The 23,989-nt window shown below is 42.1% G+C and overlaps 1 protein-coding gene across 3 annotated transcripts in view; it reads left to right on the forward strand.

The window, feature by feature from the left end:
* The window catches only part of LOC147267808 (calmodulin-binding transcription activator 1-like), a 58,705-nt gene that overhangs the window by 2,377 nt on the left and 32,339 nt on the right, over nucleotides 1-23,989 (forward strand). For all 3 annotated transcript variants that reach the window (XM_086198877.1, XM_086198876.1, XM_086198878.1), the window contains exon 3: nucleotides 6,974-7,077. In XM_086198877.1, coding sequence (XP_086055003.1) covers nucleotides 6,974-7,077 — 104 coding nt within the window. The remainder of the gene's footprint in view (nucleotides 1-6,973; nucleotides 7,078-23,989) is intronic.

Raw genomic sequence — 23,989 nt, forward strand, 5'->3', positions numbered from 1 at the left:
GACACACACACAGACACACACAGACACAAAACAAACACACACTCTATCTCTGTGTCTCTGCTGAGACGTCATTCTAATTCAGCTCTGTAACACATCATGTTTATTCATGCATGCATGCCAGTACAGTATTAGTGGGCACACACACACACACACACACACACACACACACACACACACACACACACACACACACAGCAGCACATAACCATAGAAAGTCACAGTAAAGGCAGCGCCTCTATTGTGACTATCAGTAGTTTATTGTCAAAGCTAATCTGTACACATAGCGTTATGTATCAGTAATCCTCAGTGGGCCTGGTTCAGCTAGCAGTGTGATGGAGAGAGGGGTCTGGGGTCGCTGCATGCTTGTGTATGCGAGTTATTATGTAGTGGGCATCTGCCATGGTGTGTTAGGAGGACTATAAAAGCAATGATTGCTTTGATGGGTTATTGATTTCAGAGGACATGATGCAGATGCAATGTTTGTGCTTATGTGTGTGTGAATTAGGAGGAAAATAAACAGATGTGAGGAGGATCAGACGGACATGGGGCTTTGTGAGGAGTTGGTAATGGGGGTTATGTTGGAGTGTTGAGGGGGGCACAATATGCATATATATTCAAAAGAAACACATGGCCTCATACTTCAAGTTTGTCAAGATGGGAGAGAGAAAACAAAACTCAAAATACCAAATAGAGACTTCGATCACGTTGCCTACTAACATCGGGGGGTTACTGGTTCAGTTCCCAGTATTGCCTCTGGCTTGGTTGGGCATCCGCAACTGAACATGTCTGGGGGAAGCGGGATGAGGGTATGTGTCTGCATCAGCGCCTCCTCTGGTTGATTGGGGTTCCTGTTCTGCGGGGAGGGGACCTGAGGGGAACAGTGTGCTCTCCTAGTGAAACTCCTCACCATCAGGTGAAAAGATGCAGCCAACGACTCCACATGTAATGGAGGAACCATGTGGTAGTTTGCGGAGAGGGTGGAGTTATGACCAGGACAGCTTGATAGTGTGTATTGGTGATGTACAATGGTGGAGGAAAAGACATAAATAGAATAGAATAGAATAGAATAGAATAGAGAGTTGTGTTGAGGATGTGTGTTTAATATGAGCTGAGTCTTCCCGGGCCTATCCCTGTCTCCTATCTGTTCTCTCGTCCCAGCTGGAGGATTACTGGAGGAAAAGTTTATCAGCAGAATGATAAAATTAGCATGCACGCCCATCTCTCTCTATCCCTTCCCCCCTCCGCCCCCTGCCTGATCTCCCTCTTTCTCTTGTCTCTCCCTCCTTCTTTCTGCACTCTCGCTCATCCCATGCAAGGCTCCCCCTTTCTTCCCCCTGCCCTGGCTCTCCCTCCCTCCCTCTATCTAGCTGCTGCGCAATGAGCCTTTCTTTCTGTCACATTAATTTCATCCCGAAAAAAGGGGTGGGTGGGTGGGGGGTGGGGGCTGAAAATTTCCCCCGACGCCTCCTAATATCAGTAGGGGGAGAGTTAAGAGTTGCATTTGGAGCGTTTTTCTCTCTCTTTACTGAGGAGAGTTTTATAATTAACTGACAGCCTTCTCACAAGGGCATTGGCTTGTTTCTGTGTTAAATATGGAGATGACAGTTTTATGAGGTAAAATATTCATCAGTCGCGGGGCCGTCTTCTGTGTGATTCCAGTCTAAATTACAGCATTTGATAGGCTACTAAAGCAATGTTTCACTTTGGTCAAACATTCTCACTTCTTAGCATTCGTATGACTGAATGAGCCATCAGATTGATATTAGCATTCCAGCATTTTTACTAGATTAGCAAGTGTTCCATCCATAAAGCAGTTATCGGAACTCTTTTATTTAAATATAAATGTGAGCAACACTGTATTCTCCGTATTTGGATGTGTTTTTCCAGAGTCCCAGGATGGCTAATTTCCCTTGGTAGCCAGAAACTTCCGAGAACTAAAGTTTTTTTTTTGCCACATGTCCCACCGTAGTACAGCCCCACTGAGAGTCATTTGGAACAGATGGGAGGCGATTGCGACAGCACCCAGGCTGAATGTTTTGAAACAGGGAGGCATTTTCTGGTTCAGGATTGTTAGAAATACAAGATACAAGTCTTTGGGGTGAAAAAGCTCATCAGCATGCAACAAATCGACGAAGTTGGTCCTCGTCAGCAGGGAGAGTAAATGGGAGGACGGGTTAATATGATGGTCGCGTCTATGAAGGTGTGTTTTGAAAGGGATTTCAGTACCAAGGTCATTGGTAAAAAAAAAAAAAAAAAAAAAAAAGAGTCACTCTGGGACAAATACTGTGATGTGTGTTCTTTGATCAGCGAGCATGTGCGTGCGTGTGTGTTTGCATGTATGTGTGTGCTGGTGTGTGTGTGCATGAGGGGGTGTTTGTGCGACGGGCTTGTTTGATGTGGTGGTTCTGGTACATTTCAAAGGCGAGGCTCTGACGAGAATTCTTCAGAACAGCAGGGGGAGGGGGTTATAGCCAGGAGAGGTGGGGTTTAAACGCTGATTGGCATTCATAGCAGAGCGGCCGGAGTGCTGCTAAAAAAGAAATTAGGCTTTAACTAAGCTGCACCATTCAGCTGTTTAACTAAGCTGCTGCACCGTTCAGCTGTTTGAAATTCTGTCTTCTCAGGCCTTCTATTAATAAATGCATAATTGATTAGGGGGAGCATACGTGCCTTAACACACTTCCGTCTGACACAAACACACACATCCACACACACGCACATATGCTTTGACACATGAGCACACACACATACTGTAGACCTCGCTCCTGTCCTGCCACAGTACTTTTTTCTCTCTATATTACCTTGTTCCATCTCCTGTCCTTGCAAAATTCTCACTATCTTCCTTCTGTCTCTCTGTAGCTCACCGCCTCCCTGCCTCTCTCCCGCACTGACCCTCCCGCCCCACCTATCTCTCTTTTTCTCTGTCGTCTGCCCTCAGGTGGAGTATAATTCCTATCTTCCCAGGGGAGTCATGAATGGACGCCCTCCACTCAAATGCTTATCAATAACCTTTGAGTGCTTGCTCTCTTTGACTTCTGAGCGGCATACCTGTTGGGCACACACTCACAAACACACACACACACTCTCATACACACACCGGGGGCCCTATCTTTGTGTGGACGCTGGTGAAGTGATATATTGCGATGCAGTGGGATATTTTTTTTTCCTTCACCTGAGCCTATTCAGTATTTTGGTGACTCTTGAAGCACCACAGTGAGAGGAGAGCTGCAGGAGAGGCAGCACTACTGGTAATCCATCTGGGCTTGTGCAATTTTGGTGTCAAGATCGACCATGTTTTGGCGGTTGTGCACTTTTATAGATCACTGCACAAAAGCCTTTTATTGATGTGTTGCTTGTCTCTTTCGGTTTTCATATACATTCTTCCGCCAGAAGGCCACTTCATACAGAAATCATTTTTAATTAAAGGCTGTCGATATCCATGTATGTTTAAGGTCACCAGATTCCATAAAAACACCAAAACCAACGATGTGGCTGGTTGCCTTTCAACCCCGACCCACCGATTCCTACTGAAGTCACAAATATCCTTCAGATATCCTTAAACAATCAACGGTTATTCAGAGAGGAGTAATATCACATATGTGAGGGATATTACCCAACGAGGTAACCATTATCAAAAATTAATGGACGACGGAGGGCCCTGCGCTGAGGTCATTAATTTCTAATTATGGACACCTCGAAGGCCATTATCCTGCTTATACCATGGTGACTTGCCAAAGAGAATAAAATAAAAGCATTAGTTTATATTTTCATGCCTTTTGCAATCAAAACCAAACTTTTATCGCAAGCCATAATTCCATCTCCATGGTAATACCTGGGGGTTTGGCAAATACCTGGAAAGTTTATTACTATCTTATAAAGTTCTTGTGCTGTGGAAATGTTCATTACATCAGTGAATAGAATGGACCATTGGTACAACGTGTCATTGAGAGATAAACGTATTGCAGCACACAAAGCCAGAAAGCTAGCACTTTGTTCCTAGACCCAAAATTGAAAACACTGCATATGGTTTACAAACATCTAATATAAACTGACAGTAAGTCAGAAAACAAGATTATCTGGCTTCATGGCTCATAAACTGGGTATCAGCAGGGGTATGCACAGTAACGAGGGGAGTATGCCAAAAAAAAAATCTGTTGTATCCTGTTAAACTAAACCAGTGTTATTTTTCTGCAAAAACCCACTCGTCTTTCTCTGATTGGCTCTGGCCCTGATCTACCCCAGTCTACACACATAAAGGCACCATGTACAGAGGCAGAGCCATGGCTGGGTTTTCTGGGATATACACGCAATGGGCCTCTAGAACGTTTCCTGTTGGATTGGAAAAAAAGAAGGCCCTTTAGAGGGTGTAGCACACCTGGACTTCCTTTACCATGTCCAACAGATTTAGTATTATGGTAAGCAGTGCTAGCTTAGCAACTGGTGTTGCCAGCGCCATCTGTGGCGGTACACAGGAGGAGTTGGAATGTTGTTGGAATGGAACCACTGATCTAGCTAACCACCAGCTTCCTAAATTTGCCATTGCTCCCAAATCAATATCAAGATTTTCACGAACAAATGATAGTCCACGTTTATTGTCAAGCAGAGCCTATAGTAGAGAGTTGATTCGCAGATAGGAGACAATCATGTATGATGACTTGTCAGAAAGTTCAGAGGGGCAGTGAGCAGCTTGTCTGTTGCTGTCACCATCCTGTGGTGTTGAGAGGATGACGCACTCGACGGCTACCCAGATTCACAGATTGCTCAATAGAAATCACAGTCAGCTACATACTGGTTTTCAAAGTTTTTGTACTTTCTCCAAACTGGTTAAAGAAATGTTGGTCGGACATTTTTGTGGTGAGATGTTGTTAACTTTTTGCAATAAACTGTCGACAGGGTTGAGTGTCCCTGTTGCTTCAGTTAGACATAGCAAGCACATTCATTTAGAAGGTGAACAGATAGCTTGATGTGATTATTGGACAACTTTGGTGTCTGTGTATTATTATAGACATAGTGTGTGTGTGTGTGTGTGTGTGTGTGTGTGTGTGTGTGTGTGTGTGTGCCTGTGTGTGTGCCTGTGTTTGTGTGTGTGCACGTGCGTGCATGTGTGTGTGCACGCGCTCGTGTGCATGTGTGTAGATATCCGACTGCCCATGTTCACTGCATTGAAGAAGCACACCATCCAGTGCAGTGATGTGTTCGAGTCAGACAGCCACAGTTGTCTATGGCACAGAGGATTAAGTTATAGTGTACTACAGCAAAGCTACTAAGCCTATGCATGAAGCTGGTTTAGCTACAGTACCGTAACCCCTTAATGCAAAATTCTGTACAGCATCATCTACGTCAGGCTTTGGCTTCACAGCCAATACTCGTGTCATTCTATTGTTTTTGTCTTTTTATGGGCTCTATTGATAGAAAGAAAGTATCACCAGATTTAACGGAGGACTTTGAGTACTTTCAGCACATGAATTAAATTGTTTTAAACATCATCTGCTTGTGACAGCATTTATGCTTATGTATATTTGCACTTGTGACCCTCAGGCTCCCAAACAAGAATATTAGTCTCCTCTCAGGAGGAACTCCTCTGGAGTCTCTGCTCCATTACCAAACTGTCTGTATAACACTGTGGGGAGACTATTGCTTTTAAGGGGGATTAGAGTTAACCCATGTGATTGACCGTGATTGTTACCAACCCCAAATGCACTGATAATGTATGATAATGGACTCCTCCAAATCCAAACCTGTCTCCCCATGGGCCTCACCTCCACCTACTGTCAAAAATTAAGTGTGCTGTCACATCCTCCTGTGTTCTCTCTGCTTAACTATGCGTCCGGCTTGTTGACCATTCAAATTAGCAACATGTTGGTTGAGCTCACTGCTGATTATTTCACGATTTAGCAATTACAGTAAGAGTGACTTATACTAACATCACCTACCACACACATATCACACATTTCATACCAGAAGATAATATAATAATATATATCATGTAATCTGGGCCATCAAAATTAGCTCCAGACATAATTTTGTAGCACTGTTCCTGATATATACTGTATGTGTGTGTGTGTATTTTATTTATTTATTTATTTATACTCTTCCAGGTATTAGTTCATCAGGTCTTAGCATTTACTGTCAAAATTTAGTTGATAATAATTGACATACGTTCGCGGTGAGTCTTAATTTGCCTCTTCAGATTTGTATCCCATCTAATGTTAACATACTTTTCGTCATAGACTTCTGACTAAAATGTTCGTCATATTTAGGCACATTTTAGTAATTTGATAGTTTAGGTTTAGTCAACAAAATCTGAAAAGTGTAGTTAACATATATTTTTAGTAAAAATAATTTTAATTAAAATGACTATCACTTATTCTCTTGATTGATTCCCTTTTTTTCTGGATCATCTATTTATGTAGGGAAAAAATAAGCCCCGCTGAAGCAAGAGGGCTAGCTAACATCAATTCAAATGGGTAAAATTAGATAAGGTTTGTACAGCAAAGATTCCTTTGCAGTTTCCTCGTCAGAGACATCTGCTAGGCCTTCCTGCATGGCACTGATTTTATTGTAGATTGTATTGTAGTAATGTAGTATAGCGTTTCAAATACATTTCTATTTTTCATCATAATGCTTGTGTCTACTTGAAATGATTTTACACACATTAGAATTCACACTGTTGTCATTAAATGGAGCCATGTTTCCCCTTGCCTCTTCCTCTCTGCCACAACTTCCTGTTGTTGCAAGTTTTCAGCAGCGTAAGCAATGTGCTAACTGTCAGAAAAACACGCCGGCATCAATAAAAGGAGCTGATCAGCTCGGAGGCATACGATTCTAATGGATCAGACATTTTGGAATCGGTTCTTGACTCCCATCCCAGCATATTTGTATTTTCTTCAGTGTCTCTGTGTCTGATGACAAATTTCTGTGGTCTTCCAACTCATCATTCATTTAGCTTCATTTATCTCCCCTTGTGCTGCAGATGAGCCGGGCCAGTTGAAAATCTACCTTCCTAAGAAGCTACTGGAGTGTCTACCCAAATGTTCCACTCTGCCCAAGGAGCGCCATCGCTGGAACACCAACGAGGTGAGAGAGAGAGGCACACACACTCGTGGGAAATATGCGTGACAACGAGATGAACTCAGTGTTTTTGGCTAGTGACTCATCTCCAGCTTATGTCACATTGAGAGATGAAGAGGAGGTAAACAAACACAAGGGTAGCTTTTCATTATGGGACCCCAAACCTGTGACACAAGGAGAAAAAAACAACATCCTTGGCTCTCAGCTCAGTTACTATACATTCCGCTTGGCATGTTGCTGTGTTTGCTTTTGTAATCCCAACAGATTCTGGGAAAAAAGGTCTGAAACTATACAGTTTAAAGGCTAAGAAACAAGAGATGATCCCACCGATTGAGCATTTCCTTGGCAGGTTGCTACTGGGTCTAACAAAAACCTATGGTCAGTAGGATACAAATCTGAACCTAAGATTGTTGCTATGCAACCACAGAAAGCTGTTAAATGTGTGGCACAATTCTGTTCAAAGTTGCCTTTTCTGCCTTGTGTTATGTGTGAAAATGATGCTGTCATTACACTGTGTAATGTGGCCTCCAAAACAAAAAAGACAAATGAAAAGCAGGCTGTGAGGTGTAAACAACAGCAGTGACCATACACAAGGATCTGCGGTAACAACACTTTAGAACATTTAGTGCGCTTTGACTGTTCACACAAAAACAACTCATTTATATAAGACTCTGTATTACTCGCTCAGGGCCAAAATTAACATCATATTTATAGCTTGAACCATAGATAACTTCCATTCTGCTGTTGGCGAAGTGGTACAGTGTAAAATGGGGCCAAATTAAGTTGGGACAACTCTTTACTTAAGGCCAAGGATAAACCTGAGCCAAACATTTGGGCTGTGAAAAGATTTTCCAGAGTTGCGTGTTGTTCCTGTTAGCTTCGGGGTGTGTAGAAATGGATGCAGGCGTTTATTGTCAATAGCTCCTTGTTTATGCATTGCAAAGCTCTCCACTGGTGGTTTGCTACATCCATGGTGATGTGGTTGGCCTCTGCAGAGACATTTTCTCCATGTGCAGGCTGAACACTCCATTATGGATGTGTGTTTGTGTTATTGATTACCAAGTCCAGCATTATTATGCAATGCAAAGCTGATTTAGCCTGTGGTTTTTCTCTCAGGAAAGTCATTACATTTTTCATGCAATCCATCTCAATGAAGGTCATATTGGGAGTTAAGCACGCCGCCTAGTGAGCAGTACACTCACATAAATAGGAAGTGTGTGTGTGTGTTTGTGTGTGTGGTTCTGAAAGGCATGGCTGGTTAGGGACTTCCACACATCAACTTAAATGACGGCAATTGTGCTCAAAGCGCACGGAGGGTCTCGATCAGAGCACCGTGTTGCTGCCTTCCTCTTTTACCTTTTCTGCCTCTGTCTCTACATCAGTCTCCTGTCCAACTTGCAGTTGTCTCTATTCGAGGCTGACTTTTTGGGGAGTCCCGTGGGCTCGCAGAATTCATCATTTGTCTGGGACAGGAGTGGAAAAAGGTCAGTGGGTGGGCGGGAGTGCGATCATGATAACAGTAGGTCTGTTCTAATATGACTATTTTGAACATGATTCTCGTTGTTCTCGCTCTCTCTAGTTGCTGGTTTGTTTGGAGGTAGCCACCTGACCAGTGTATGTTGTATGTGGATTGATGAAGCATGACACAGTGCCAATATACTGAGCTTAGAATTTGAATTTTTAAAAAAGATACCGGTTTTGCAGAGTAATCATAGGTATTGCATCAAATCATTTTTATTCAGTCATGGAAGTAGGTTGCGACAAAAGTGAAAATCCACTCCCGTGTTGCTCTCAACCATCTAGCTCCATTTACACAGTTAAGGGAGGGGATATTCCACCAAAGATTCCCCCATATTCTGCATAATTATTAAAGAATGCAATGACTAATTTACATCTTTCTAAAAGGGACAGAAGAACAGAATGCTACCTAAAACCACCCACTACAGCAGCATTATGCCAGCATTCTTTGGTTCTGTGTAAACAAGCAAAACATCATGATAGTCACGTCATTTTATGGCAGTATCGCAGAAACTCGGTGTACAAGTGGCTCCTGTCTATAACTTTCATTGCCCCTCCTCCCCCTCTCTTTCTCTCTCTCTCTCTCTCTCGCTCTCTTTTCTGCGTTCTCTCTCTCTCCATGGCTCCCTCTCTCTCTCTGATGAGGAGGTACAGGCTCAGTTCAGGGGGAGGTTGGGTGTCCCTCAGTGAATTCCTTCAAAGCTCCTCTTCCAACCAGGCAAAGTTTCCTGCATATTTAAACACTCCATTGTATCTTCTGCTCCTCCAGCTTGGTGGTTTCATAGGATGAGATGTGTGTATGTGTATGCTTGCTAGTACATCTAATGCATGTATGTATTTCTGCGTCTGTGTGTGTGCGCATGTTTGTGTGTGCACGCACGCGGTTGTGTATGTATGTGTGTGTGTGTGTGTGTGTGTGTGTGTGTGTGTGTGTGTGTGTGTGTGTGTGTGTGTGTGTGTGTCTGTTTGCGCAGCTCCAGATTATTGTGTCTGGGTATTATGGAGCTGCTGTGATGATTGATGTTTATCTGTCTGTATTACAGACATTTCAAGAAGTGTGTTGCTCTTCATCAGCAGCACGTTGAAAAGTCCACTTATTAGAGGTCCTTTTCATGGAAGCCATTTTGACATGTCATTGCAGGGTAAACACAGGTGCAATCAATAACATCAATTATGGCCCTATTCCAATTAGTATGGGCCAGGGCTCCAGTTTTGTGCAGGCTGACTCACTGTAACAAAGAACTTACATTGACAAGAAGTGAAAGCTAATTGATCGCTCCATTGCAACATTGGTGCGCAGCAAACCCCCCCCCCCCCCTTGTATTTACTTACCACAAAAACGGGCAAATATGTGGTAAATTGTCACTTGTCGCCTTTGTCTCTACATAGGCTTGTCAGTCCCAGTCTCTATCCTTCTGTAGCTGTTGGTCTCTGCTGGTTCCATTGATGTATTCAGTCCAAAATGGCGGTAACACTGTTGTCTGGAGTTCCCCCTGTTGGGTTACTATACTCTTTGATTGAAATGGCTTTTACACGAAATAGAAAAGACCCTCATTAGCTTTATCAAACACTCCTGTGTTTACCCTGCCGAACGGTATGATGAGAAGCTCTACCACATTTTTGAGGGAATTTTTTGGATGTAAGGTATTCTATGTTTTAACAGTGCAGTGTCTCAAGTGATCAGATAAACTGTTAAACTATCACATGGAGCTGGTCTGATGCTCGTTACTGGTAATTAAATCACTCCTATGTATATACTGTATTTCCAAGGGAGAGGAAAAGACATCGAATGAGATAATTTCAGATGTGGATTTGAAGTTGGCCAGCTATATGATGCCAGTGCTTTGGTCAGGAGTCAATTAGTGTGTCGCCAATCTGCCAGAGACAAAACAAAAACAACTGATTTAAATTATTGAGTTGTATTCCAAATTGAAGTGATTATCTGTAGATTAATACTAAAATAGTTTTATCTTCTGAAATTTTAATCTGGCATATTCTCCACATGCATATTCAATAGAATAACTTATTTAAATGTATTGAAACAAATGTATGTGTTGATCAGTGAGTTTTGAATATTTGAGTTTGTGGCGTGTTTGTTTTTTTAGTATATATTCACTAATTATCTTTGCGACACATCATCCCATCATCCCTCTCTGTTTTTCTCTTTCTCTGCGCGTGCCTGTGTGTAGATTTAGGTGTTTCTTTAGTTATGCAAAGAGAATAGTGTGATACATAAAGAGATCACCATTCTGGGGATGTCTCTAATTAAGTTAGACCCAAATCTTGCAAGTTTTCATCTGACATGTACTTACTCTCACCCTTTTCCTGACATGTCTAAGTGTGTGTGTGTGTGTGTGTGTGTGTGTGTGTGTGTGTGTGTGTGTGTGTGTATGTGTATGTGTATGTGTGAGTGTTTATGTCTTTGCTCATGTGTGCATATGATCCTCTGATCTCTGTTTTGTCACGCATGGCTCCCCCCGACACCTTGGCCTCCCACAAGCACTGAGCTGTAACCCCATACATTTTTACTCTGTCCACTCCTCCTTCTTCTCTCTGTCCTTTCTCCCTCCTCCTTCCGTTACCTCTCGTCCTCCCTCTCTCTCTCTTTTGTGTATCTACTGATGTGTGAAATTATTCTGGGATGGAGGGATGGATTCCTCCCCGAAGGGCTGAGCGGAGGCGTGAGCCTTTTGTTCAATAATAGATTGGGGGTGTATGTGTATCTGTACATGGTATTAGACTATAGACCCGTTTCAGATAACAAACCACACCCAGGTGTACAGATGATGGTAAAGCCTGTGTCATCTATCCAATTGGATGAATTTTAGGAGATCCAAAATAAGGTGACAAGCAAACTTTTTAACACCTTGACATTGGCAGACTTTAGAGTTTGGTCCTGGGACTCAGGCGCAGGAAAATATATGATTACTCTTGTAACTTCCTGACTCTTATTTCAAGAAGCCAGACTGTCTTGAATACAGAGTAAAATTCCCTTTCAAAAGCTTAAATTCAAACAAATATGCTTCGTGAATGTGCATGTCTTTGAGCCATCCAATGTGCATTTTAAAGGCGTCTGCTTCAGAGCAGCCCCCCCACCATGATTCAAAGGATGCGACTGTCAAACGGGTGCTACAAACTTCAGTACATCGCACAGACGACAGCCGTCAGCGCCACAATGCTTGTGCATGCAAGTCTGCTCCACATGGCACTCTGCTATATGGGTGCAAGTGTAGGCAGAAGGCATTATTTTGGTGTTAATGATATGAAATAACATGACATGAAACATTCAGTGTTTCATAGTACTCCCCTTATGATATCATGATATGCTGGCAGCTGTTTGGTGAGGGCAGCTACTTGACAATTCACACACGCTCATGTCTGGCTGTGTTCCTGTATGACACTAACATGATTGCCTGAATGAGGAGTGCACATACACACACACACACACACGCACACACATTTAAGATCGCTGCCCATTTGCGCGTGTGCATCAAGGGGGTGGGTGTTGCCATGGTAACATATTGGATGTGTGTTGACGTGTGTGAATTTGTGCTAATGGTGTGAATGATGTTGCATTTGTGACACAAATGAAGTTCATGATTGTGTGGTGCATCGAAAGTGATAAGAGAGACGTGATAAGGCCGGCATGCCTGATCACAATGCCAAACATGTACGACGGACAAAAAAAAAACAACTGCTGAAGGGCGAAAGCTCTAAATCTCAGGTAAAATGTCAGGAAGACGCTCACACCTGCGTGTGCTGCGGCATCTATCTCAGCTGGTGTAGGCTGCTGCTTCCTGCCCAAACCAAGCTGTGTGTGTGTCTGTATCTATAAGTGTTTGTGCATGTTTAATTTATTATTCATGTCATTACCATTGTTTGCAAGCCATTAAATAGATACACTGAATCAAATATGCATGCATTGCATTCCTCCTGTCTTTGAAGAGATATTTTCCATTTTCTCCACATAGGTAAAACATGAGGCAGAAGAGATTTCTGGGAATTAGAGTCAGGTACCAGACTGTGTGGGAAAAAAAATACTATGGATCCATTATGGGAACCAGGAATGATGCTGTTAGCAGACAGCCAGTTCAGGCCTCTGTACCATTTACACGGTTTTGAAGAGTGTCCTTGATTTATGATTTTGATGTCTGAATTGCTAATGTCCAGCTCACTCTGGCATGAGGCAGGGATACGCTGACACTCCATTTTGTAGGTTTTGTCAGGACAAAGACAACAGTTCTGTGCCTTTGGAAACTTACATAAAAATCCATCCATCTTTCCATTTTCTATACCACTTATCTGTTGAGTGTCACGGGGGGCTGGAACCTATCCCAGCTGACGTGGGGCAAGAGGTGGGGTTCACCCTGGACGGGTCCCCAATCAGTCACAGGGAACTTACATAAAGATGCAGTTTTTAAAAATTGAATGTTTTCGTGCAGTTCATGTATTTGTAAGTTTACGTGTTTGTGGGAGATGTATTGGATCTGTGTTTGTGTGTGTGTGTGTGTGTGTGTGTGTGTGCGTGTGTGCGTGCGTGCATGCGTGTGAGTGAGTGTGTGTCCCAGAGCCTGCCTACGGCTGTAACCTCTCCAATTGACATTGAACACTGTGCTGTTGCCGTTTACCAGAGTAAAGCGCAGTTTAATGAGGGGGCAAAGAAGCCAACACACATGCACTCACATGCATGTACGCACACACAATACCAGGGGGGTGTTTCACAGCTCCTTGTGTTTGATTCCCATTCTTTTATTTTTAATCATTCCTCTGTCTTTTGGGTTGAGAAATATTTTATGTTTGGAGTGCGCCAAGTTATAATCACTAATTAGTCCTCGAGGCTCTCTGTCTCCCTCCCTCTCTCTTTTACTCCTCCTCTTTGTCTATCGCTCCATCTCTCTGAGCCAAGCATAGCCCAATTAACACGCGACGTCATTTTGTGTCTGTTGTGACTTTCATTTCCACTCGAACTTCAGACACTCATATCGTCCTGGTGACCAAATCAGCCACATGAAGCGAATGTGCAGAGACCCACAAAGAATACATTACGCTCGTTCTATTCTTAAATTTAATTTCCTTGTTGATGCATGTAATTAACCCACAACCTTTTCATTTGCAAATGTGGCTGCACATGGTCACTTTGGTCATGCGGGTTTCAGACATGCAGATATTTCAGCTCACAGACGTTCACAAGGGAGATTAACAAGGTTTTACAAGTCTCCTCTCCTTTCCTCTCCTCTCCTCCTGTTCTCCCCCCCTTACTGCACAGACCCACTATTTATCTTGCCCACTATAATTTGACACAAAATATTGTTAACTGGAGACACAGAAATATATTAAACGGAGGGAATGTGTGACTGTGACTGTGAGTGTGGGTGTGTGTGCGTATGTGTGCGCCTGTATGAGTGTGTCTTTGCAGTTCAAGTTCCTGTTAGATTCCAGGCTGAACCGAAAAGAAGTGAATGACCAGCAGTGTGCTGTTATAAGAGCAGGCTGTGCAGGGGATACAATACGTTTTGTATTCTTAAATGTCCCCACATAGAACCTCTGTAATATCTGAGGCCCGTGTAAATTAGATTTAATTCATTGGAGACAGATAAAGCATTAAAATGTGAATGTGTGTGCATGTGCACGCATACACTGATGGTCCTTGTACTCCTATTTGAAGTACCTGCACAGTATGCGTAGAACTTTGTCAAGATAACTTTATAACTTTATTTAACTTTGATAACTTTCAGCTCCTCAGACTTTGTGAGGCTTTTGGGTGCAACGTATTTCACAGCAGCACAAGGAAATTTTGCAGTGAGGCATCAACAAGGCATGACACTGTAAATCATTACACATCGAAGCTTTTAAAGCAGGAGAGTTCAGAATTTCTCAAGTCATTGCATAGTTCCTACTCTCTGCTGATATACCAAGGTAGATTTCATATTCAGGTTTCATGTACATAATTATGCCCAAATCCAACTAAATTTGTGTGGCGTTCAGGTCTAAAAGACAAGTTGTATTTAGGGAAACGTGACGTACTTTTTACTTTTTACAAATAACCAGTAATTACCTGTTCTCGTTACTAATACAGATATTTTAATTTAACAATGTTTTTAACTTTATATCTGCCTGTCTATCAAACGTCCCAAATATACTAATACTCTGCACTGTGTTTTAGCGCTTGCCTTTGCCTTTAACACGTCTTTGTTGTAAAGGTTTTACAAAATGAAAATTTTATAAATTTATAAATTTTTTCTAGTTATTATTTATCAGTATTAGCACAGTATTGTTAAAATCAAAACCAAAAAAACTTGCTGCCTCTGGAGAGACGTTTGCTGCTAACTTTGCTTGTTGCAGAATGTTGTGCCAGTATTTATTTACCGTAACCCAAAGCACCGTAATCGCACACGGTCATCATGATAATCAAAATTTGAATAATATTACCAACCATCTTCAAATATTATTGTGATTGTTATGACAACCGGTAAGCGTTATATCCCTACTTTGTTGCGATGATGACCTTTCAGGCGACTTATAAGATATGAACAGAAGATATATTGCAAATTGCAAGTGTGTTGCCTCTTTTTGATTGGCTCTCTAGTCCAGTCGCAGCAGTCTGGTGGTAAAGCACAACAACTTCCCATTCTTTTTTTTGGGGGGGGGGGGGGGGGGGCGTCCATTCTGCAAACCTGGAGTGTACAGTCCTGGAGACTTGAGTTTGAGTCTGGGTTCTGAGGGTGTAGGACCTCAGATGATTGTCTATGATGGAGATCATAGCCAGAGATTTTCAGGGAGGTTTTAAACACCTTGTTACCCCATTCTCAGATGGTCTGAAGCAGAGTGGCAATGCACACGCTCAAGCGCAAGCAGGAATCTAACCTTAGTCTGCCTCCATGTTTGAATCTCAAGTCTTAGGTCAGTTTTGATCCCACTCTTTGAATAACTGCTTTTGTCTTGGGTCTTGTAGTGTGATCCGTCAAATAAAGTGAGGAGTGTTGGCATCAAGTGAATGGATGAGATCTACAGATGACCAAACCCTTATCTCTCACAAATATGATGAAAACATAATTCAGGCTAAGAGCAGCACAGTTGCTGCAGCCAAAGTCAGGAAGGAAAGCTGGCAAAAAAAACCAAACAAACAAACTGCTGACTTTGTCAGTGTGTAACTCAATAGACTTATCAATACTGCTGCCCCATCATTAGGAGTAGATCTAACAATCACTGTTGTGCATTTCATAAAATGAACAGGTTGCTTCCATGTATTACCTGCAATTTAGGTGGTGTTAAATGGTCTTTAAAGATGTGATGAATAAATATGAAACTATAATTCAAACCAGTAAATGGTTAACACTTGCAAATATTACAAGGTCAACATTTTGAAGGCTTTAGTGCTTTATTCAGTCTCTGTGACACACAGGGGCAAATAAGTTGCGTTCATCGATGGCAGTGTTTACGTTTGATGTGAAAGAAGGTTCAGTTGAAGGTTGTTTCACAAATTTGCATGATTGAATTTGTGCTAATTTAATGGAGGGCTGAAAGACAAACATTTATGTTATTTTTTTCATACATCTTTTAATTGAAATATGAAAGGCTTGATGATTTTGGCACTGATTTTTGACCAAACTCTTATTTCAAACTTTGTCATTTGTCTATTTCCTCTATTGGTGTAGTCATACTAATCTGGATCTTAACCTTCTCCAGAGCAGGTTAGCTCATGTGCTGTCTAAGTTTGTTCCTTTGTGACATGGAAAATCCTGAACCTGAAGTGACTTGAAGTTGTCATTGGTTTATGAACTGTTTCTTGCTTACATCAGAGCACACAATTGGGTGCTTTCCCTTGGATCTGCTGCATCTACACTTTTGGTGCTAATTTAATTAAATTGTCTGCTCAAATAAACATTATTATTCTCAACTTATTCATGTGACACATTTCAATAAAACATTTCATCTTACTATGGCATTTGAAAACATTTTAATTTCTCATTTTCACTTCCAATTATTTGATTACATATATATTGTGCAGGGGGCAGCATGACTTGTAGGTAGAGCGGCCATCTAGCAACCGAAAGGTCGCTGGTTCAATCCTCACTTCCCCAGGTGACCGTGTCCAAGTGTCCTTCAGCAAGATACTGAACCTCTAATTTCTCCTGATGGCCCTGCGATGGACTGGTGACCTGTCCAGGGTGAACCCCGCCTCTCACCCAATGTCAGCTGGGATAGGCTCCAGCCCCCCCCACGACCCTTGATGGATAAGCAGTATAGAAAATGGGTGTTAATTCACTCTGGATGACTGGATGGATGTATTGTGCATATGAAAGAGATGAATGTTGGTGGATTGTAGATATGAATATTTAGAGAAAAATGCCAATTATGAAGCATCCATCCATCCATTTTCTTCCTCTTATCCTGTTAAGGGTCGTGGGGGGGCTCGATCCTATCCCAGCAGCTCTCAGGTGAGAGGCAGGGTTCACCCTGGACAGGTCACCAGTCCATCTCAGGACCAACACATAGAGACAGACAACCATTCACACTCACAGTCACACCTACGGTCAATTTAGAGTATCAATCAGCCTCGTCCTCTCTGGATGTCTTTGGACTGTGGGAGGAAGCTGGAGTACCAGAGAGAACCCACACAGGAACAGGGAGAACATGCAGACTCACACAGAAAGACCCCTTGAGCCGGGGCTTGAACCAGGAACCTTCTTGCTGTGAGGTGACACTGCTAACCACTGCACCACCGCACTACCCTCCAGAGAACCAAATATAAAATTAAATTAACACCAAGTATGATACACATACACAAGTGTGTAATAAACAACATGATATCCATTTACCTCAATTTGGCCCAATCATGAAGCAGAATGCTTAAATGATTAAAGTTCCATGGTAGTATTTCTCAAACTAAATTTGTTAACATGTTTCCCTGTCAGTTAGTGGAGAAGTCACATAATTATTGATGTGAGGTTTAAAATATGAGGCCCCATCGTAGATTTTATGGATGACTTTCAGGCGTACACTAAATATTCATTGTGATTGTGTAGCTAAAAGCCCAGCAAACATGCATTTTGCTTTTTTCTTAATGTTACTGTGTTACTCAGCTGGATACATTATGACTGACAGATCTAGGAGCTAAATTGACAATTTATCTACAACCCCTAACAAAGCTCAGAAATAGAGCAGTGAATCTCCTCGTCATGTGACTTGCACTTTTTCACCAACATTTTTTGTTGGAAAGTACACATTCACAAACTTTTACCAAGGGATGTGTAAATATACCATTACTCACATTTGCTCATGAGTTGAGCTTTTGAATTTGAGCAGTGAACAGTGTGTGTGTGTGTGTGTGTGTGTGTGTGTGTGTGTGTGTGTGTGTGTGTGTGTGTATGTGTGTGCGTGCGTGCGTGCGTGCGTGTGTGTGTGTGCGTGTGTGTGAGGGGCTCGCTCAGTTTTGGGTTATGATATGTGAACCGTTCTGTTGTTTTGGACCATCAAACTGTAGTTCTATCTTGCGTCACATATTTCTCTGTCTCCTTGTCTTTGTCCTCCTCTTCCTCCTACCTCCTGCTGATGTATGGAATGTCTACTCTTATATGGGGTGTGTTTGTAAAAGTCTTGGTAATCAAATTTCACTGATTCTTGGGGGATTAAACAAGGAGTCATGTGCATGTGTAAGCACATGCGCGTGCATGAGCGTGTGTGTGTGTGTGTGTGTCTCCGTGGGTGCTGTCTCTCTGCATATACAATATTAGCGGTGCACCAAGTTGTGTATTGTATTCCAGCAGTGTCATTAGTCTAAGACTAGCTCAGCTGTAATATAACATCCATCATCTTGTACTCCAAGGAAGCAACTGCATGAGGGATTTGCATTTGCATACTGGCCGTGCATGTATTTAATTTTTGAATGTACAGTATAAAGCAGTGGGTGGGGGAATGATAAAGTTCTCTCTATATTAAGTGAAGGCATCTAAGTTGTACTTTGGCAAAGAGATTGAGAAGAGTATTCATCTATGTCCTTAGGTGTTTGACGATGAAAGTTTTTTGCTGACAATACCATTTCAAACGTAGAGTCATATAACTGTAAAGAAAATATTATTCAGTAGGAGTATGAGACTCTAGCAAACAGTAAAAATATAATGAAAACAGGTGTTATTGTATTAAGCTACATCCTTAATTGTCTCTTTTTGCAGTATGTATTGAATATCCTTCTGGCTGCAGGTCTTCACTTCACCCAGGACAGCGCCAGCATCACTTATAATATAAGCTTCAGTCTGCTCTAAGTTGAACTAGAACGTCACAGCCCATTGCAGTCCATATGAGGTGGAAAGTTACCCTGGCAGGCAATGACTTATGTCTATCTCCTCTTCAGCGTCTAAAAGTGTATTAAAATAGAGCAATTATTAACCAGCTGTGTTAAAACGATGCGTTTAATGGCTGAAAAAGAACCAGATTTAAGCAAACAAAGTGTGTCCCAAAGATAGACTGCGATTACACAAATGGAAATTGCAGCCATCTCGTCTAAACCGTTAAAAATTGTCGGCAGCATCTCTCATCCCCCCTGTTCTTTATTTATATACATGTATCTTACATCATATAGGAGTTTAAAGATAGCCGACATACTTTGACGCCCACTGCGTGAATCACCGTACTTGAAGAGAGGGTGACGACCGGGCTCTACCTTGAGCGGCGCATCATCACTGTACTCATACTGCAGTGTAGAGGAGCCCCTTCAGATACTATTCCTCTCTGTGGTAATACACCGTTCACGTATAGTAGGGGCCCGAACTGGTATCTGGAATTAGCTACAGCTACAACTTATAGCTACAACCCTACAGTAGGTTTTGCTTGTTTGTAGGTTATAGTAGTTAGTAGTACTTTTTTCTGTCCATGTAATAATAAAAAAATACATTCGATTGGCAACATTTTTCAACAAGTGTGATGGCCAGTTGATGCTTAGGTATATGTAAGAGTGCTGAATAAGCTTTACTTAAGAGTAATTAATCATTAATTAAAGCTCTTTGTAATTCTTATTGTTAAGTTTGGAACATATCTCCTATAAGAAACAATGACTTACACCCTAACCCCCATAACTCCATCCCCATCCTCCATCCCCAACCATTCATGAATGGTTGAAGTCATGAATGACTAGACACATCAGTGTAAAGAGGTGTAATGTAATGTCATTTGTAAAACAGAATGCTAAACTTCTTAATTTCATTATTTAGTCATTTCTTTCGATTATTTTACCCCCCCCCCCCCAAAAAAAATCACATTGTATCACAGTAAAGGGAAACCACATTCTCCCAAATTAGGTTGGCATTTGTCACTGTCTGTAATGCCGTTGTCATTGCTATCAAAGTGTTTGCATACTGTAATATTTACCCTTAAATAGCAATATTGGTTTCATACTGAGGTTTCAGACGTACTTAAAAAATTAAGTGTAATGGGGACGATAGCTGCTGATGAGTAACTTTGATACAGAGTTAACTCCTCTACTGGTTAGATATCGATCAGTGGCCTGTCCGTCATGGGAATTGACCTTGTGTCTGTCTGGCTGTTGGATTACGCAAAACCTAGCAGTTTGATATTCACAGAACCTGTTGGAGAGGCCATTGAAGATTCCATTTTTAGACAGAGCTGTTTAGCATGGCAGTAAGCTGCAGTGTTTCGTTCTGGCCTTGGAGAAGGTATGCACACTTCCCTCCTAGTTATCTATGGATCAGTACAGGCCGTCCTTCATGGACTGGTTTCTGCCAAGTGAAAGTGATGGAGAAAGACCATGATTGATTGGCACAGTCTACATCAAGCTGAATTCAAAATGAACCCCAACATGTAATGAAGAATTATCAAACAGAAGTGAAATTCTGCTGACTCCTGATTAGCAGTTAAAGTGAACAAGTCAAGAAGGTGATTCTGAACCACAGTGAGTCGGCCGATCAACGCATCTCTCAGCGCCAGACAGCCGCTGTTGTGATTGTGCTCAGCTGAATGTAGACACAACTTGTAGCAAAATACAGTATATATGTGAAATTGTGAGAAATGTTTGGCCCAATGCAAAAGAGTAAAGAAAATATATTGTGTCACAAATTAATTGTATTATTTAAGAAAGCCCACCCCTGATTCTCTTAAAATGTAATGCAGTAAAAGTTACATTTAGATTCCACATCTTTCCTCCGATTTCTCCTTTAATTTTTTGGGCTTTTAAAAAGTTATTTCTGAGTAGGAGCTGAACTGTACTCCATCCTTTCTGACACGAAGCACAAGCTGGCAATCATCAGGATTGGGAATGCATTTGGGACCTCTTTATTAAACCGCGTGAAAGGAGAATCACATTTTGCAATACCCTGTAAGAGTGAGAGCAGGGCCTGTGTTAACAGTATGTTCAGGTCTACAGCCCCAGGCTTCCACCCAGGCAGAGACGGATCAAACTGCACAACAGTAGTTGATCATCTTTAATTTTTAATTTTGCGTATGATTGCCATAATTCAACCTGCCTCCCTCCCAGTATGGAGCCGCCAGGTTTGCTGTGGGTAGAAATGATAAACCATAAGACTGCAGACAATTTGTATTTCAATAAATTGGGGCTTGTCTTTGACAGTTTGTTTTTGAAGCTTGAAGAGAGTTAAATATGCATGGCTTCAACATGGGTGGCTTCGAGTTTTTTTTCCCCCACGAAAAACAAACAAATGACGTGAAATCTTTATTTAGTAGAAACGAACGGCATTCTGAATTGATTTTTGACACAGAGAGAGAGAGAGAGAGAGAAAACTCTACGTGAGCCCCAGCATTCAACTAGATGTGTTTGTTTTGTTCTGAAATGGCGCTATAGTGATGTTTCCTGGAGAGCACGCACACCAGGTGCACAGGTGCACAACCTACACAAACACTCATACTGTATATACTCCCATATTTGAGGAGACAAACCTAAAGATCGCCACAGAGACCCATCTTTCAAATTTATTCATTAAACTCCCAAATGCTCCCCTTAACGAATGTAATTAGAATATGGTAATGAGAGAGGGCTGAACCAGGGAGTGTTGTAATATGCTTAGCAGCACAGAGGGAGAGAGGAGGAGGAAGAGGAGGAGGAGAGAAAGAGAGAGAGACAAACAGAGAGAGAAATAGAGTAGAAGAGTCAGAGGAGAGAGAAATAGAGAGACTGACTGACAGGGTGCCAATTTGTGTCTTGTTGTAAACAAGTATTTATGCCAATGAGAGGTGGCACACACTATTTCTTCCTCTCTCTCACTCACTCTCTCTCTCTCTTTCTCTCTTACACCATCTCTATCTCTTGCTGTCTCTATCCTGAGCGCACAAAACCTGCTCAATAACAATAACATCAGCCGTAGCAGAGCAGAGATGAACCTCGGAGGGTAAAATGACTCACACTGAGATGAGGTATCAGGAGTTAACACAACCACTGGAGACTTCTTCAGTGATCCCGCCGAACCCTCTCCCTCGCCGCCTCCCACTGACAGACACACATCCATCATTTTGGATTTTCAAATATCCATCACAGTGTGTGTGCACCCTCTCCTGGTTAACTTTCTGGGAGTTTTTGAGGACTCTTGACAGGCTTTATCCAAGACGTCCTAGCGCAGCATGGGCCCTGGCATTGTATTTGACACCACACACCTGTTGGCCTCTTTGATGTGTTCACCCCCCCCTGCAGAGAGAGAGGGGCCCATATCCTCAAATGCAAATACCAGATAGGAGGGAGAGGACAGGTAAGGTGCGCCAGAGAGGGGAAGTCTTAGAAAAAACATGATTGATGTTCCCTAGGTGGATTTGGGCTGGCTTTTCCTTGCTCTTAGGTCTCGGCTGCTAAGAAAAAGAAAAAAAAAAGGTGAAGTTTGTGCTAGTTTCTGTACCGTTACTTACAGATTGAATTCCAAATGAACCACTAGATGCAATGAAAAGTATACAGCACTGGCCAAAGTCTGCCAGATCCTGATTAGAGGTTAAAATGAATGAGTCAAGAAAATTAGTATGTAGTGTTGGGTAGGGAAAACATAAACAAATAAATGCATTACTCTATAATTATAAATGACTCAACATGTAAATGAACCAACAAGTAAAAGGAAAAGTACTAAACGACTAACATGTAAAAACCTACTGTACTCAGTTGGTGAGTAACAATGTCAACATGTGCAGGTTGATTATCATTAAAATGTCGCCAAGAATCAAACTGATGGCACAATACCTCAGTTTATCACTGCTAAAATAAAATGAGATAAATCAGTGTTACCCACAGAAAAGAGAGTTTAGTACAGTTTGCATCATCATCTAATTTTTGCACACTGCACAGCTGCGCTATCGTTTTTTTTCTCACATAATTGGTTGTTTTTTTACTTACTGATATGTATACGTGTACGTATTTGTACAGAGCAGTTTTTAATGTTTGTTTACCTTTGTGCTGCCTGTTGTCCTTGTTTTATCTTTGTGTCGATTTGTGTAAGTACTTAGAGAGCTGTTGAAAAACCTGAGTCAGACACTTTGAATGCGTGCGTGCACGCACACGCACACACACACGCACACACACACGCACACTTGGCCGCGAACGCTGACTCTGATTCTTAACTGAGTTGGGGTCGGGGGGGCAAGCCTCTGTCTTATCCTCCGTACTGTCATCAGCCAGTAGGCCGTAGTATCTTATCTCCCATTGTCACTGCTGTCAATTTAGTGAGCTCAGCTGAATAGGAGCATTATTTATGGGTAAGTGTTCACTGTTTGGACTTCTGTGTATTGTTAAAAGGGACAAGAGGTCGGAGGGAAATGAGACAGAAGGAAGGAGGAAGTGTTGAGCTTGCGAGAGGAGAGAGGGGGGAAAGGTAAAGAGGTCAAAGCAGAGGGAGTGAAGGGGAAGGCAGAGTGACTATTTCATTATAAAGCCATCACTCACGAGGGCAGCAGCCACCACATAGACTCTTCTGAGACCAAGTCTCTATGGGTGTGTATGTGTGTATGTGTGTAAATGTACACTCGTGCATGCCTGTGCGTTCTAGCATGCAGTCGTTTTGACATGGGAGGTATGTGTGTGCACATGTGGGTGCATGCTGTGTGAGTTAGCGTGACAGATGTGATGTGCATGTATCTCTCCAACCAGGTGACAGGGGAGGGCCTCTGCTCAAGGTCAGACCCTGTCCTCCAATGACAGACAATGCCTAGGCAAGCATACGTGTGTGCATATGTGTGTGGGTGTGTGCGCGTGCACCTGTGCATCACTGATTTTTTTTTTTTTGGCCATGTAGTGTGTGTCACACAGTAGAGACAGAGGGCTTGGACAAATTTTATTTTTATTTATTATCAGGCAACTTTGAGTATTAATAGATGGCCCATTTGTATGCATGTGTACAATCCTTTTATGTCCATGCATATGTGTGTGTTGCCCAGTGTGTGATGAGGTGTTTATATGATA

Source organism: Aulostomus chinensis, chromosome 3, assembly GCF_037954235.1.
Source record: "Aulostomus chinensis isolate RoL2024-O1b breed Wild chromosome 3, RoL_Achi_v1.0, whole genome shotgun sequence".
Classification (NCBI taxonomy): domain Eukaryota; kingdom Metazoa; phylum Chordata; class Actinopteri; order Syngnathiformes; family Aulostomidae; genus Aulostomus; species Aulostomus chinensis.